Source organism: Corylus avellana, chromosome 4 (assembly GCF_965113065.1).
Source record: "Corylus avellana chromosome 4, dhCorAvel1.hap1.2, whole genome shotgun sequence".
In the NCBI taxonomy this organism is placed as follows: Eukaryota; Viridiplantae; Streptophyta; class Magnoliopsida; order Fagales; family Betulaceae; genus Corylus; species Corylus avellana.
Genome location: NC_142493.1, coordinates 33,141,087 through 33,154,526, shown reverse-complemented (window position 1 = coordinate 33,154,526; position 13,440 = coordinate 33,141,087). Strand labels below are relative to the sequence as shown.

The 13,440-nt window shown below is 36.6% G+C and overlaps 2 protein-coding genes across 2 annotated transcripts; one reads left to right on the top strand and one right to left on the bottom strand.

Annotated features, from left to right (window-relative positions):
- Positions 1–1,573: 1,573 nt before the first annotated feature.
- Positions 1,574–3,815, top strand: LOC132178446 (UDP-glycosyltransferase 74B1-like). Its single transcript, XM_059590885.2, has 2 exons — positions 1,574–2,277; positions 3,042–3,815. Exons 1-2 carry the CDS (start codon positions 1,636–1,638, stop codon positions 3,813–3,815), a joined length of 1,416 nt encoding a protein of 471 aa, XP_059446868.2. The 5' UTR covers positions 1,574–1,635.
- Positions 3,816–9,109: 5,294 nt separating this feature from the next.
- LOC132179689 (UDP-glycosyltransferase 74B1) lies at positions 9,110–11,075 on the bottom strand. The gene is made up of 2 exons (XM_059592446.2): positions 10,434–11,075; positions 9,110–9,940 (listed from the first exon to the last, which is right to left on the bottom strand). Exons 1-2 carry the CDS (start codon positions 11,073–11,075, stop codon positions 9,167–9,169), a joined length of 1,416 nt encoding a protein of 471 aa, XP_059448429.2. The 3' UTR covers positions 9,110–9,166.
- Between the last annotated feature and the right edge of the window lie 2,365 nt (positions 11,076–13,440).

Genomic DNA, 13,440 nt, shown 5'->3' with positions numbered 1-13,440 from the left:
GTAAATGGGAATAAAAATGTTTTTTTTTTTTTTTTAACGACAAATAGGGGAATATAATATTGAGGAATGTTAAGTGTTCTTTTTGTGTTCTCTTGGTGTCTTCTTGATCCTAGACGGATATTATTTAAAAAACAAAAAAAACAAAAAAAGAACTAACCCTTATTTCTCTCTTCTAGTTTTTAGAAAATATTATCCACCTATGACTATAAGAACACTAAAAGAGCACTTAGCATATTTCTCTATAATATTTATGTGGTTCTACACAAATACTTGTATTCATAAGTAGACTCAAAGCTTGGTGCCGTAACAAACTCAAAGAGTAATGCTTGAAAACCTCTCTCAAGACTCAAGACAAAGTAGGCAAAGTCGGCATGCAGAAAACTGACGGAAATCATGTCATGAGTGTTAGAATATAATCAGAATATATTCTGATTATATTCTGATAATCACCATAATTGCTGATTTGATATATTTTCTCTGTATATACATTGATATTATTTTGTAATATTGTACATTAATTCCTTGATTGTAATTCCTATTCTGTCTGGCCTTATTCAACTATAAATAGGCCCCATTGTATACAGTTCTAAACACGCAGAAATACAATATTCAGTTTATCCCTATATTCTTTAGTATTCTATAGTTTAATTCAACATGGTATCAGAGCCACTTTCTCGTGGACTCAAAATTAATTTTCTTATTTTTTACTGTTCCTTTTCCTCAAGCATGTTTCTGTCTGCCAATCTGATTGTTTTCCATAACAATCGTCCAATCGAATTTGCCATCACAAGATCAAGTCAACTGTTCCCCGACAACCACTACAAAGCCCACCACGGCCACTAGTCAGCAACAGCCAATTCCGGCCTACCTTCCGTCCGACATAGTCGTGCCATCGTCTGGCCTTCTTCGGCGTCATCTCACTGCCAAACTACGCCTTCCATAGCCACTGTCACCGCTGAACGACACCTTCCACGACTAGCAAGTCACTCCAGAAGCACCACGGCACTACCGGCTGTCCACGGTTCCGTGATCTTGTTTCCAAACTCAAGTTGGCATCTACATTACCACCTTGAGTTTGAGGGGAGATGTTAGAATATAATCAGAATATATTCTGATTATATTATGATAATCACCATAATTGCTGATTTGATATATTTTCCCTGTATATACATTGATATTATTTTGTAATATTGTATATTAATTCCTTGATTGTAATTCCTATTATGTCTGGCCTTATTCAACTATAAATATGTCACATTGTATACAGTTCTAAACACACAGAAATACAATATTCAATTTATCCCTATATTCTCTAATATTCTATAGTTTAATTCAACAATGAGAATAACGCACATTTAAGTATATTGTTACTCACGACAACAAAAAAAAAATATATATACATATATATATATATATATATATATATATATATATTTTATGATAGAGCGGAGAATTTCCAACCACAAGGCGAGGATGAGAAAGTCTGTCGTCCACGTGGCCACAGGCCCACAAACAGCCTCTAATTCAAATGTGCACCGACAACAACACTACTTTTTCTTGACTATAAATTATGAGGATGCTCCATTAAGGTTTAAAAAAAAACAGAACCTAAAGAAGAAAAAAAAACCAGAAGAAATGGTGAAGAAAGAGAGTAGAGTCCACGTGGTAGTGCTCCCATATCCAAGCCAAGGCCACATCAATCCTCTCCTCCAATTCGCAAAACGTTTAGCCTCAAAAGGCGTGAAGGCCACATTAGCTACAACCCATTATACTATCAAGTCCATTTGTGCACCAAACGTCGGCGTTGAGCCCATCTCCGATGGGTTCGACGAGGGCGGCTTCGCGCAAGCGCGTAACGCGGACTTATATTTGAAGTCATTCAAGGAGAATGGCTCAAGAACTCTATCCCAACTCATCCACAAATTCCAACACTCCAAATCCCCCGTCACTTGTGTTGTCTACGATTCGTTTCTCCCATGGGCTCTTGATGTTGCTAAACAAAATGGCATCTACGGGGCTTCCTTCTTCACCAATTCCGCCACAGTATGCCACATCTTCTGTCGCATACACCGTGGCCTCCTTTCACTGCCAGTGAAGCTGGAAAACGGACCCTTGTTGATTCCCGGCGTTCCTCCATTGAACTTACCCGACCTGCCAAGTTTTCTCAAGTTGCCGGAAAGTTACCCTGCCTACCTGGCAATGAAATTGAGTCAGTATTCCAACCTGGACAAGGCTGATTGGATATTTAGTAACACGTTCGAAGAATTAGAAGGGGAGGTATGTGACGTCACATTATCATTACATGTTGGGTAAGGTAAAACAAAAGAGGCACGCCGCGTGCTGTGAATCGGTACTCGGGTAAGATAAAACAAAAGAGCACGCGGCGTGCTAGGCACGCCGCGTGCTGTGAATCGGTGCTCTATGTTTCTTGTTAGTGTACTGATTGGCAATACGCGTCGTGCGTGGCACGCCCATGCACGACAGTGCAAAATTTATTTTTTTTTTTTGTTAAAAAATTTTTTTTTGCATGCCGGCGTGCTATATTACATTACCCTTCTTGTTAATTGTTCAATTTTTTTATTTATTTATTTTTAAAAACTTCACTTTAGATTCTTGAACTATCGCGTGTTTTGAGAGTACCTTAAAATTCAAAAATTCTCAATTTATACTCACAAACTTTTAATTTCAATCAATTTACCAATTCCGTTAGTTTTAGCTATTAACTTCTAACAAAATACTTATAAAGACCAAATTACCTTTCGATTTTTTTTTTTTTTAATTTGAAATTATGGATAAATTTGAAATTTTAGAAAAAAAGTAGAGTATAAATGTCAATTTTTACTTTTATCCGACGGAAAGGGTAAATTGATTAAAATTGAAAGTTCAGGTGATTAAATTAAAAGATTTTGAAATTTAAGGGAGTCTTATTAAAACACGTGGCAGATCAAGAGTTTAAAGTGAAGTTTTTTTTTTTTATTTATTTATTTTTGAAAATTTTTTGTTGTTGAATATTTCTTGTTATATGTTGAAATTATGAAAAGGAGGCAAAAGGGGTATCAGAGCTGTGGCCAGCAAAGTTGATTGGTCCAATGGTCCCATCGGCTTACTTGGACGGCCAGATTGAGGATGACAAGGGATATGGAGCAAGTCTATGGAAGCCACTTGGCGAGGAGTGCATCAAATGGCTAGAAACGAAGCCACGTAAGTCGGTAGTGTATGTCTCATTCGGAAGCATGGTCTCATTGACAGCAGAGCAGATGGGAGAAATTGCAGGGGGCTTGAAGGAGAGCGGCTTACCTTTCATATGGGTGGTGAGAGAATCTGAACGTGGGACATTGCCTGATGGGTTCGTGGAGTCCACAAAAGAACAGGGTTTGATAGCGGGATGGTGCAACCAGATAGAGCTGCTGGCGTACCCAGCCATCTGTTGCTTTGTGAGCCATTGTGGGTGGAACTCGACTCTGGAGGGGCTTAGCCTTGGTGTGCCGATGGTGGGAGTGCCGCAGTGGGCTGACCAACTGACTGATGCCAAGTTTGTGGAGATTTGGGGGGTGGGGGTAAGAGCCAAGGAGGATGACAAGGGAGTTGTAAGAAAAGAAGAAGTTGTAATGTGTTTGAAGAAAGTAACGGAGGGAGAGAAGAGGCCGGAGATTCAGGAGAATGCTAATAAATGGAGGGAGTTGGCTAAAAAAGCCCTCGGTGAAGGTGGGAGCTCCGATAAGCGTATCAACGAGTTTGTTGAGCAGTTGATGATACGTGCCAATGAAAAAGGGGAGGCGGCAAAGGACAACCTAAACGGTCATCACTTGGTGTAGCTTTAATGCTTCTTCTTTGAATAAAGGACTTCTCCTTTTCTGATGTCAGGTCAGTTTGGGAAAGGATTGTCTTAGTGATTTTTGTTTTGTTTGAACAATAATAAGAACCGATTGGTTGATGTAATGTAAAGTAGAAAAGTTTAGAATTTTTTTGTAAGAAAGTGTGAAATTATGTTTTGTAACGTGTTTTTTGTTTGAATAATTATAAAAAATAAGAATGTTTTAAGGTTGAGTTTTTAAAGTAATTTTGAATGGATTGCCGAACCGACCATATTATTTCCTCTCATCCCAAGAAAACATCCTATAAGCTAGTAAAAGTAACTTTAAAATAGTAGGTTCCACCCTTTTGGGGAGAAAGTCCACTAAAAAAAGCACATTAATAATTGGATACTACTTCCGTCCAAAAATTTAATCTAATGATTTTAGATTTTTTTTTTATTTATATTAATTACTTTTTTTATTTTTTTAATTCAATTGGGAACTCAACACTTGCAGCATATCTCTCTCATGTGTGAGTTTTTTCCACGTTAACCTAATTTTCCCTCATGTGTGAGTTTCTTACAAATCCAAAAGTGTCGTGCATATATACTAGAGTAGCACTAATTGCACGCCAGCAAACACCAAATGTAACTTTGCTTCAAGAACTACATGCACTCCTTACTAGAACCAAACCAAATTCATCAAGACCAAAACACTCGCTTAGGCAAAAGTTGAACTTGGCTCAGAAATACCAATTTGTTGGGGGAACAATCGTTTAGAGAGTCCATCAAAAGCACTTTAATATACATGTTTGGACATCATTCTAACTCAAAAGTCCAATTTGTTGAGAGAAGAATTGCTTAGGGAGTCCACGGAAAGTACATTAATAGACATGTTTGAACATCACTCCAACTTAAAATCTCAAGCTAATGAATTTGGGTCCACTTGTGTATATCAACCACTCACTTTATTTATTTATTTTCTCAATGTTCAACTCAACAACATTCACATGTGTACTCACAATTACACCACTTTTAACCGTTCCCACCAAGAATATAAAATAAAAAGAAAAAAAAAATACTATAGAGGTCCATAAAGTTGATATTTTTTTTGTCAAATCATTTTCAACAATTTAAAACTAATCAAATTACTCCTTAAAATATGCTCTGTCGTATATATCTGTAGGTGATCTAAATGAATATATGGGGAACCATCTAGCATGATGATTAAATAGCAAAATAAAATTTTAAAGTGGTTAAGTACACGCTAGGGAATGGGTTCGAATTCCGCAATGAAATTCATATGTTTGATTAGTGTAAATCACTTTGGTTTTCATTGATGCTCTGGACTGTATCAGGCAATGACTCAGCTGGAGTTGAGAGAGCGTATGTGGTTTCTAAAAAGTAGGTATGATTTATTTTTTGAAAAATGAATAATTTGTTAAATGTTTTGAGAAAAAGTGTGTTTTCTTTAATTTAAAAAATATATATAAATAAACAAAAAAAAGTGTTTTTAATAATACAGAGCCTAAACTTTTTTTGCACGATGACGAACTGATGTTTCATTTAGTCTGATTGTGTTATAGTTTAGTTTTGAGAGAAAAATGCATTTTATATTTTATCAAATAACTCTTTAAGGTTTAAAATTTACCAAATCACTCCCAATATTATCAAATAAATCCCTCTGTACCCCATCGATCGACATCCACTATATGTCCATCTACATGGGTTGCAAGTGAATATCTAGCCCCAATTCCGAGCGGGCGGATATCCGGATCTGCTATCCACTCATTAATGGTTGAGTAGCGGAATAGGGTAATGAGTGATTGATATATGGGTTGCAAGTGAATATCTAGCCCCAATTCCGAGCGGACGGATATCCGGATCTGCTATCCACTCATTAATGGTTGAGTAGCGGAATAGGGTAATGAGTGATTGATATATATATATATATATATATATATATATATATATATAAACGACGTCATTTGGAAAGTGGATGTGTTTCTAATAGGAGCTAGGAACCCTTCCATGCTATCCCTTTCGTTTGGTTACGTACCTTTTCCTATGCGGCGCCGTATGAACCTAAAGAGTTAAAAGGAAAAACCTTTCAGCCCCCTGTGCCGCTAGGATGTCTTTGGCAAAGGACTTGAAAAATGAGAGTAACAAATTTTCAACAATTCAACTTCAACCAGAGTTGTTAATTAATTGCTTAAAGACATTAATCATTTTATAGGCTTATTTACAAATTATTCATCCATGTGCTTATATGCATAAATGGAAGCTTCCTAATTAACTAGGAGAATCTTACCATAAACTATGTACATTGTTAATATATATCTAGAGTGTAAAATAATAAATGGGGAATTAGTTGTCTTTGGTACTATATGCTTTCTCGAGTAATGCTACAAGTTCTTTTTGAGTCCATCAAAAAATTATGTGGCTATTAAAATCACCATTGAGCTTGTGATTGATCATTAGTAGATTTTGATCAAATTGTAATTTTACAGCCACATCATTCTTGGAGGGATTTAAGAGGGACTTCTAGAATTACTCTGGTCTCTCCTCCCAACAGATTGAGATCCTCTCATATTTTATAAAATATGAGATTCTTGTATTTTAAAATTTGAATTATTCATTCCATCTAACGGTTTAAATAAATGCAGAAGTTTGTATGCTACCCAGGTAATTAATTTTAGTTTTTAATATGTCAAATTCACTTGCATCGGTAACACAAATTTTTGCATTTATTTAAACCATTAGATGAAATGAATGGCTCAAATTTTAGAATATGAGAATCTAATATTTTATAAAATATAAGGGGATCCACATCCCCTCCCCATGCACCCAATGCCCCTAATAAATTAGGAATAAGATCTTCTTCATTTTAGTTAAAATTAAAAATATTTATTTAGTGTAAAATGAAGAGTAATATTATCTTAATATTAAAGTTGAAAGATAAAATTTATAATATTACTCTTCATTTTATACTAAATAAATTCTCTATTCCACTTGAAATGGTGAGATTCTATTCCAATAAATTGAAGGAAAAGGAAAGGAGGCAGCGAAAGGAACGTGGTGGTGCACGAAATTCGTTTGTTTTTAAAAAAGGACTTTTGAAACTGATGGGAGAATGATGCTCACTCCATCTCCTTTTGCAGGCACAGTAAAATGGAACATTTTCCGGGATTCGTGATCTACAACATTGCTCACGTACATGCACTAGCTAGCAAGGCTTGCAGCTGCCATGTTCAAAGATTCAACCAGATTTGGAACAATATTTTATCTTTTTGGCATAAAATTTTCCCCACTTGAAACCCTACTGAGCAGGTTAGCTATAGACAAATTGTTGCCGCCCTTAGTGGGATGGCAATTGGCATGTGTATGAGTGAGACACATGAAAATATGAGAGAAAAGCTAGCAAGCAATGGCAAACCTAGATTTACCATGGATTGGATTCATCTGAGCTGAATGAGCGATACAATCATATTTTGAGTTACCAAATAGAAATTTGATATTTTTCATCTTACTGTAATCTAGCATAAGCTGATAATATTTAAAATCTAAAGAGTTACAATTCAAATGTACAAACTTTTTTTGAGATAATGTAATTTATCTATACAGTTTCAAATATGTAATTTATCCTAATCTAAAATACAGCTTGTTATCTTGAGCCTGTTGGGATAAGACTGGCCTGTGAGAGTATTTATCCTTTACACTCCTCCTCAAACTCAGCGGGGGTGTAACAACTATGAGCTTGTCTCGTAAATTTGAAAACCGGATTGAGGATAAAAGCTTGGTGAAGATATCTGCGACTTGGTCTTGGATGATATAAACCGAACGTCCAAAGATGAAGCTACCATATCCCTAACAAAATGAAAGTCGATCTCCATGTGTTTGGTTCAAGCATGAAAAATTGGATTGGATGAAAGATACTTGGCGCCTATATTGTCCCACCACAAGACTAGAGGATGGGAGACAAGAATCCCCAGTTCGCATAAAAGAGATTTTAGCCATGATAATTCTGCTGATGTACATGTTTGCTAGTGCCTTGTATGCAACTTTCGTACTTGATCGAGCGATTGTTGCATGCTTTTTACAACTCCATGAAGCAAGATTTTTTCTTAGAAAAAAGTAGTACCCCCTGTAGACCGACGGTCATCTTAACACTCAGCCCAGTCAACATTAGTAAATGCTTGCAGTTTATTGGATATGGATTGCTGGGTTTTTAAACCAAGATGAATGGTTTCTTCTAAATATCTCAGTAATCTTTTTGTAGCGTGTCAATGGGTAGTAAAGGTTTGTGCATGAATTGTGACAAAATGTTCATTGTAAAGGCTATGTCGGGTCGAGTAATAGACAAATATTGTAGAGCACCAATCGTACTTCGGTATAGGGTGGGATCCAAAAATACACCAGCATCAAATGCAGAAAAAATAACTGAAGTAGACATCGGAGTGCAAACAGGTTTTGCATTAGCCATTTTTGTTCTCTGTAAAATGTCTAACATATAACGATGCTGAGAGAGATGAACACCATTTGGTAGCCGTGAGACCTCAATGCCAAGAAAAAAATTTAACTCACTCAAATCTTTTACTGCAAACTCAGATGCCATGCTATGGAGTAAATTATCAATTTCTGATACAATTGAGCTAATGATAATTATAACATATATAAGAACATGTATGGTACAAGCAACAGATTTATATATGAATAGAGATGTGTCTGATTTTGAAGCCCTAAAACCAAATTCTAGCAATTTATTGCTTAACCTAAAAAACCAAGCCCTTGGTGCTTGTTTATGGCCATAAAAGTGCCTTCTTCGGTCGACAAATATGGTTAATTTAGAAAATTGAGAATGAGCATAACCAGGGGGTTGGGACACATTATTACATATATGATACATCAAACAGTATTTTTTTCAAATGACTTTCTTTGTACCGACAAAAAGTAAAAGACGAAAATTCACTTGCTTCCAAATTGTCAAAGGCTTTCCATTGTAATCTTGAATTATAAAAAAATTTCAAAGTTACTTTTACTATTTTAAGGTTACTTTTACTTTTAGCATGATTTTCTTGGGATGAGAGGAAATAATATAGTCGGTTCACAATCAATTCAAAATTACTTTAAAAACTCAACTTTAAAACATTATTATTTTTTATAACTATTCAAACAAAAAATACATTACGAAACATAATTTCACGCTTTCTTACAAAAAAAAGTTTTAAACTTCTCTCCTTTACATTATATCAATTACTTATTATTATTAAAAAAAAAAAAAAACAAAAACAAAAATCGCTAAGACAATCCTTTCCCTAACTGGCCTGATTTCAAAAAAGGAGAAGTCCTTTATTCAAAGAAAAAGCATTAAAGCTACACCAAGTGATGACCGTTTAGGTTGTCCTTTGCTGCCTCCCCTTTTTCAGTGGCACGTATCATCAACTGCTCAACAAACTCGTTGATACGCTTATCGGAGCTCCCACCTTCACCGAGGGCTTTTTTAGCCAACTCCCTCCATTTATTAGCATTCTTCTGAATCTCCGGCCTCTTCCCTCCCTCCGTTACTTTCTTCAAACACATTACAACTTCTTCTTTTCTTACAACTCCCTTGTCATCCTCCTTGGCTCTTACCCCCACCCCCCAAATCTCCACAAACTTGGCATCAGTCAATTGGTCAGCCCACTGCGGCACTCCCACCACCGGCACACCAAGGCTAAGCCCTTCCAGCGTCGAGTTCCACCCACAATGGCTCACAAAGCAACAGATGGCTGGGTGCGCCAGCAGCTCCAGCTGGTTGCACCATCCCACAATCAAACCCTTTTCTTTTGTGGACTCCACGAACCCATCGGGCAATGTCCCACGTTCAGATTCTTTCACCACCCATATGAAAGGTAAGCCGCTCTCCTTCAAGCCCCCTGCAATTTCTCCCATCTGCTCTGCTGTCAGTGAGACCATGCTTCCGAATGAGACATACACTACCGACTTACGTGGCTTCGTTTCTAGCCATTTGATGCACTCCTCGCCAAGTGGCTTCGATAGACTTGCTCCGTATCCCTTGTCATCCTCAATCCGGCCGTCCAAGTAAGCCGATGGGACCATTGGACCAATCAACTTTGCTGGCCACAGCTCTGATACACCTTTCGCCTCCTTTTCATTATTTCATCATAAAACAAGAAATATTCAACAACAAAAAATTAAAAATAAAAATAAAAAAGAAAACTTCATTTGAGATACTTGAACTAATGCTCATTTTTATAAGACCTTCACTAATTTTAAAATCTCTCAATTTAACCTCTGAACTTTCAATTTCAATCAATTTATTCCCTCCGTTAAATTTTAAACATTAAAAGTGAAAAAATAACGTTCTCTTGACTTTTTTTTATAAAATTTTAAATTTACTAAAAAAATAATAATAATAAAATTGAAGGGTAATTTGGTATTTTTTGACATTTTTGTTAGAAGTTAACCGCTAAAACTAATTGAAGGGGTAAATTAATTGAAATTGAAAGTTTATGAGTGTAAATTTAGAGTTCTTAAATTTTATAGAATTTTCTCAAAACACACGTAGTAATTAAGGGGGTTCAAAAAAAAAATTGAACAATTAACAGGAAACATATAATGATAATGTGACGTCACATACCTCCCCTTCTAATTCTTCGAACGTGTTATCAAAGATCCAATCAGCCTCGTCCAGGTTGGAATACTGACTCAATTTCATTGCCAGGTAGGCAGGGTAACTTTCCGGCAACTTGAGAAAACTTGGGAGGTCGGGGAAGTTCAAGGGAGGAACGCCGGGAATCAACAAGGGTCCGTTTTCGAGCTTGAGTGGCAGTGAAAGGAGGCCATGGTGTATGCGACAGAAGATGTGACATACTGTGGCGGAATTGGTGAAGAAGGAAGCCCCGTAGATGCCATTTTGTTTAGCAACATCAAGAGCCCATGGGAGAAACGAATCGTAGACAACACAAGTGACGGGGGATTTGGAGTGTTGGAATTTGTGGATGAGTTGAGATAGAGTTCTTGACCCATTCTCCTTGAATGACTTCAGATATAAGTCCACGTTTCGCGCTTGCGCAAAGCCGCTCTCGTCGAACCCATCGGAGATTGGCTCAACGCCGACGTTTGGTGCACAAATGGACTTGATATTATAATGGGTTGTAGCTAATGTGGCCTTCACGCCTTTAGAGGCTAAACGTTTTGCGAATTGGAGGAGAGGATTGATGTGGCCTTGCCCTGGATATGGGAGCACAACCACGTGGCCTCTATACTCTTTCTTCACCATTTCTTTCCTTCCGGATTTTTTTTTTTTTTAACCTCGCTTGGAGAATCCTCGTAATTTATAGGCAAGAGAAAGTAGTACGTGTACTTCTTGTCGGTCCACATTTGAAAAGGTTGTTTGTGGCTTCACTTCCCAAAATTGTTTGATAAACTTTTTGACAAGTATTTTGTTTTGTTTTTAAGAAGCCAACACAAAACACGCAACCCCAATCTATTTTTTTCAAATGACTCTTTATACCGTCATGCTTGCTTCCGAACTGTCTGAGGCTTTTCATTGTAATCTCAAATTGTAAAAAGGTCCTCTTCTAATATCAATCTTCTATTAGAATTTTATGTTAAATTTTAATAGAGTACGTCAAAATATCTAAAAAAATAAATAAAAATTCATAATGTCGTCCCACGTACGTTGTAGGTCACATTTTTTTTTTGGTTAAATACCTCATACTCCTTGAGGTTTGCTAACTTTATTTTTTTTTCTCTGGGGTTTTATTTTTATCACAGAAAATTCCTGTGATTTTGATAATAGACAAAGTTAGTCTTCCGTCAGTTGACCGTTAGTTGACTTAACGGAATCCCACGTGGACCAATTAAATGTTGACACGTGGCACCTATTAATTTTTTTTTAAAATTAAAAAAAAAAATGTATTTTTCAAAAACAAAAAAAAAAAGAAAAACAATTGAGGGTGGACAGTCCACCCCCATCTGGCCGGATGGGCGGGTCATGGGGGTGGCTCGGCCACCCCCTTGGCTCCAAGGGGGTAGCTGAGCCACCCCCTTGGTGCCCAAGGGAGCCACCCCCATCCAGCCAAATGGGGGTGGCCATGGCCAAAGGGGGTGACCGAGCCACCCCCAATTGGCCAAAGGAGCCACCCCCAATTGTTTTTTTTTTTTGTTTTTTTTTTTGTTTTTGGAAAATACATTTTTTTTTTTAATTTAAAAAAAATTAAATAGGTGCCACGTGTCAATATTTGATTGATTCTCATGGAATTCCGTTAAGTCAACTAACGGTCAACTGACGGAGGACTAACTTGGTCTATTATCAAAACCACAGGGACCTCCTGTGATAAAAACAAAACTTCAGAAAAGAAAAAATAAAGTTGGCAAACCCTAGGGGAGTCTGACGTATTTAACCCTTTTTTTTTTTTTTTTTAGTTTTTTATTAAGGGCAATTTTGTGTTTTATAAATTTTGTAGGGGTGTAAGGGATATTTCATATGTTTTATCATTTTATATTTGATCAAATATCTAAGGTTTAAAATTTATCAAATCACTTCCAATATTATCAAATGAATCTCTCCGTACCCCCATCGATCGACATTCACTATATGTCCATCTACATGGGTCGTTACAAGTGAATATCTAGCCCCAATTCCGAGCGGGCAGATATTTGAATATGCTATCTGCTCATAAATGGGTGAGTAGCGGTATAGAATAATGAGTGATGGATATTATCCGCTGCCCACATATATAAATATATAAAACAACGTTATTTTAAAAGTGAACGTGTTTCTAGTAGGAACTAGAACCCTTCCATGCTATCCCTTTCGTTTGGTTACGTACCCTTTTCTATGCTACGCGGTATGAACGTAGAGAGTTAAAAAGGAAAAACCTTTCTGGGCCCCCTGTGCCGCTAAAGTCCGATGAGAAGACACTCCATCACTCATCACTAAAGTAGATGAGTTGAATATATTAAAGTTATTATATATGAGCCTCGCTGTCATACACATAGACATCACTAGATTGATTGGCTTTCAAAAATGTCTGGTATATAGAGTACCATACGTAGACATCATTGTCCCTCTCAAGTCTCAATCAACTCCAGTGAGAATCCCTTTCCAATGCAAAGGTAGGCAAACACAGGTAACTTCTTCCTCATTCATCAAACAAACAAAGTGAGGGTACTAAAAACTGAAAACCCTTTGTCGATAAGCCAATATCCTTAATTTGAATCCCATTAAGTTGGTCGTAACACGCCAGCACTTGATCTTACAATGAAAAAACATAATGAAGTAAAGATAAATTTCATTTTAACCCAATTATTAAATTATACCTTTATATAGTATTCGCAATAGCAATATGCCCATATAATATAAGGAGAGTAACGAATTTTTGAATGGAATAATTAAACATTTAAAAAAAAAAAAAAAAACTTTATAGGACCTAGTCAATTAATTTCATATTAATCTTGGCCTATTTTATTCATTCTACTCCATTTTCTTTTGCTTGTCCCACTTGTCTTCGGTTGGCTAACTAAAATTGGGAAATTAGGCACGTTATATACCTGACGAGGCCGGCCACGTGCAAGAACAAGTGAAAGTAGAAAAACTGCATTCGTGAAGCTTATGATACTAATGCTGCACGGCACGAACA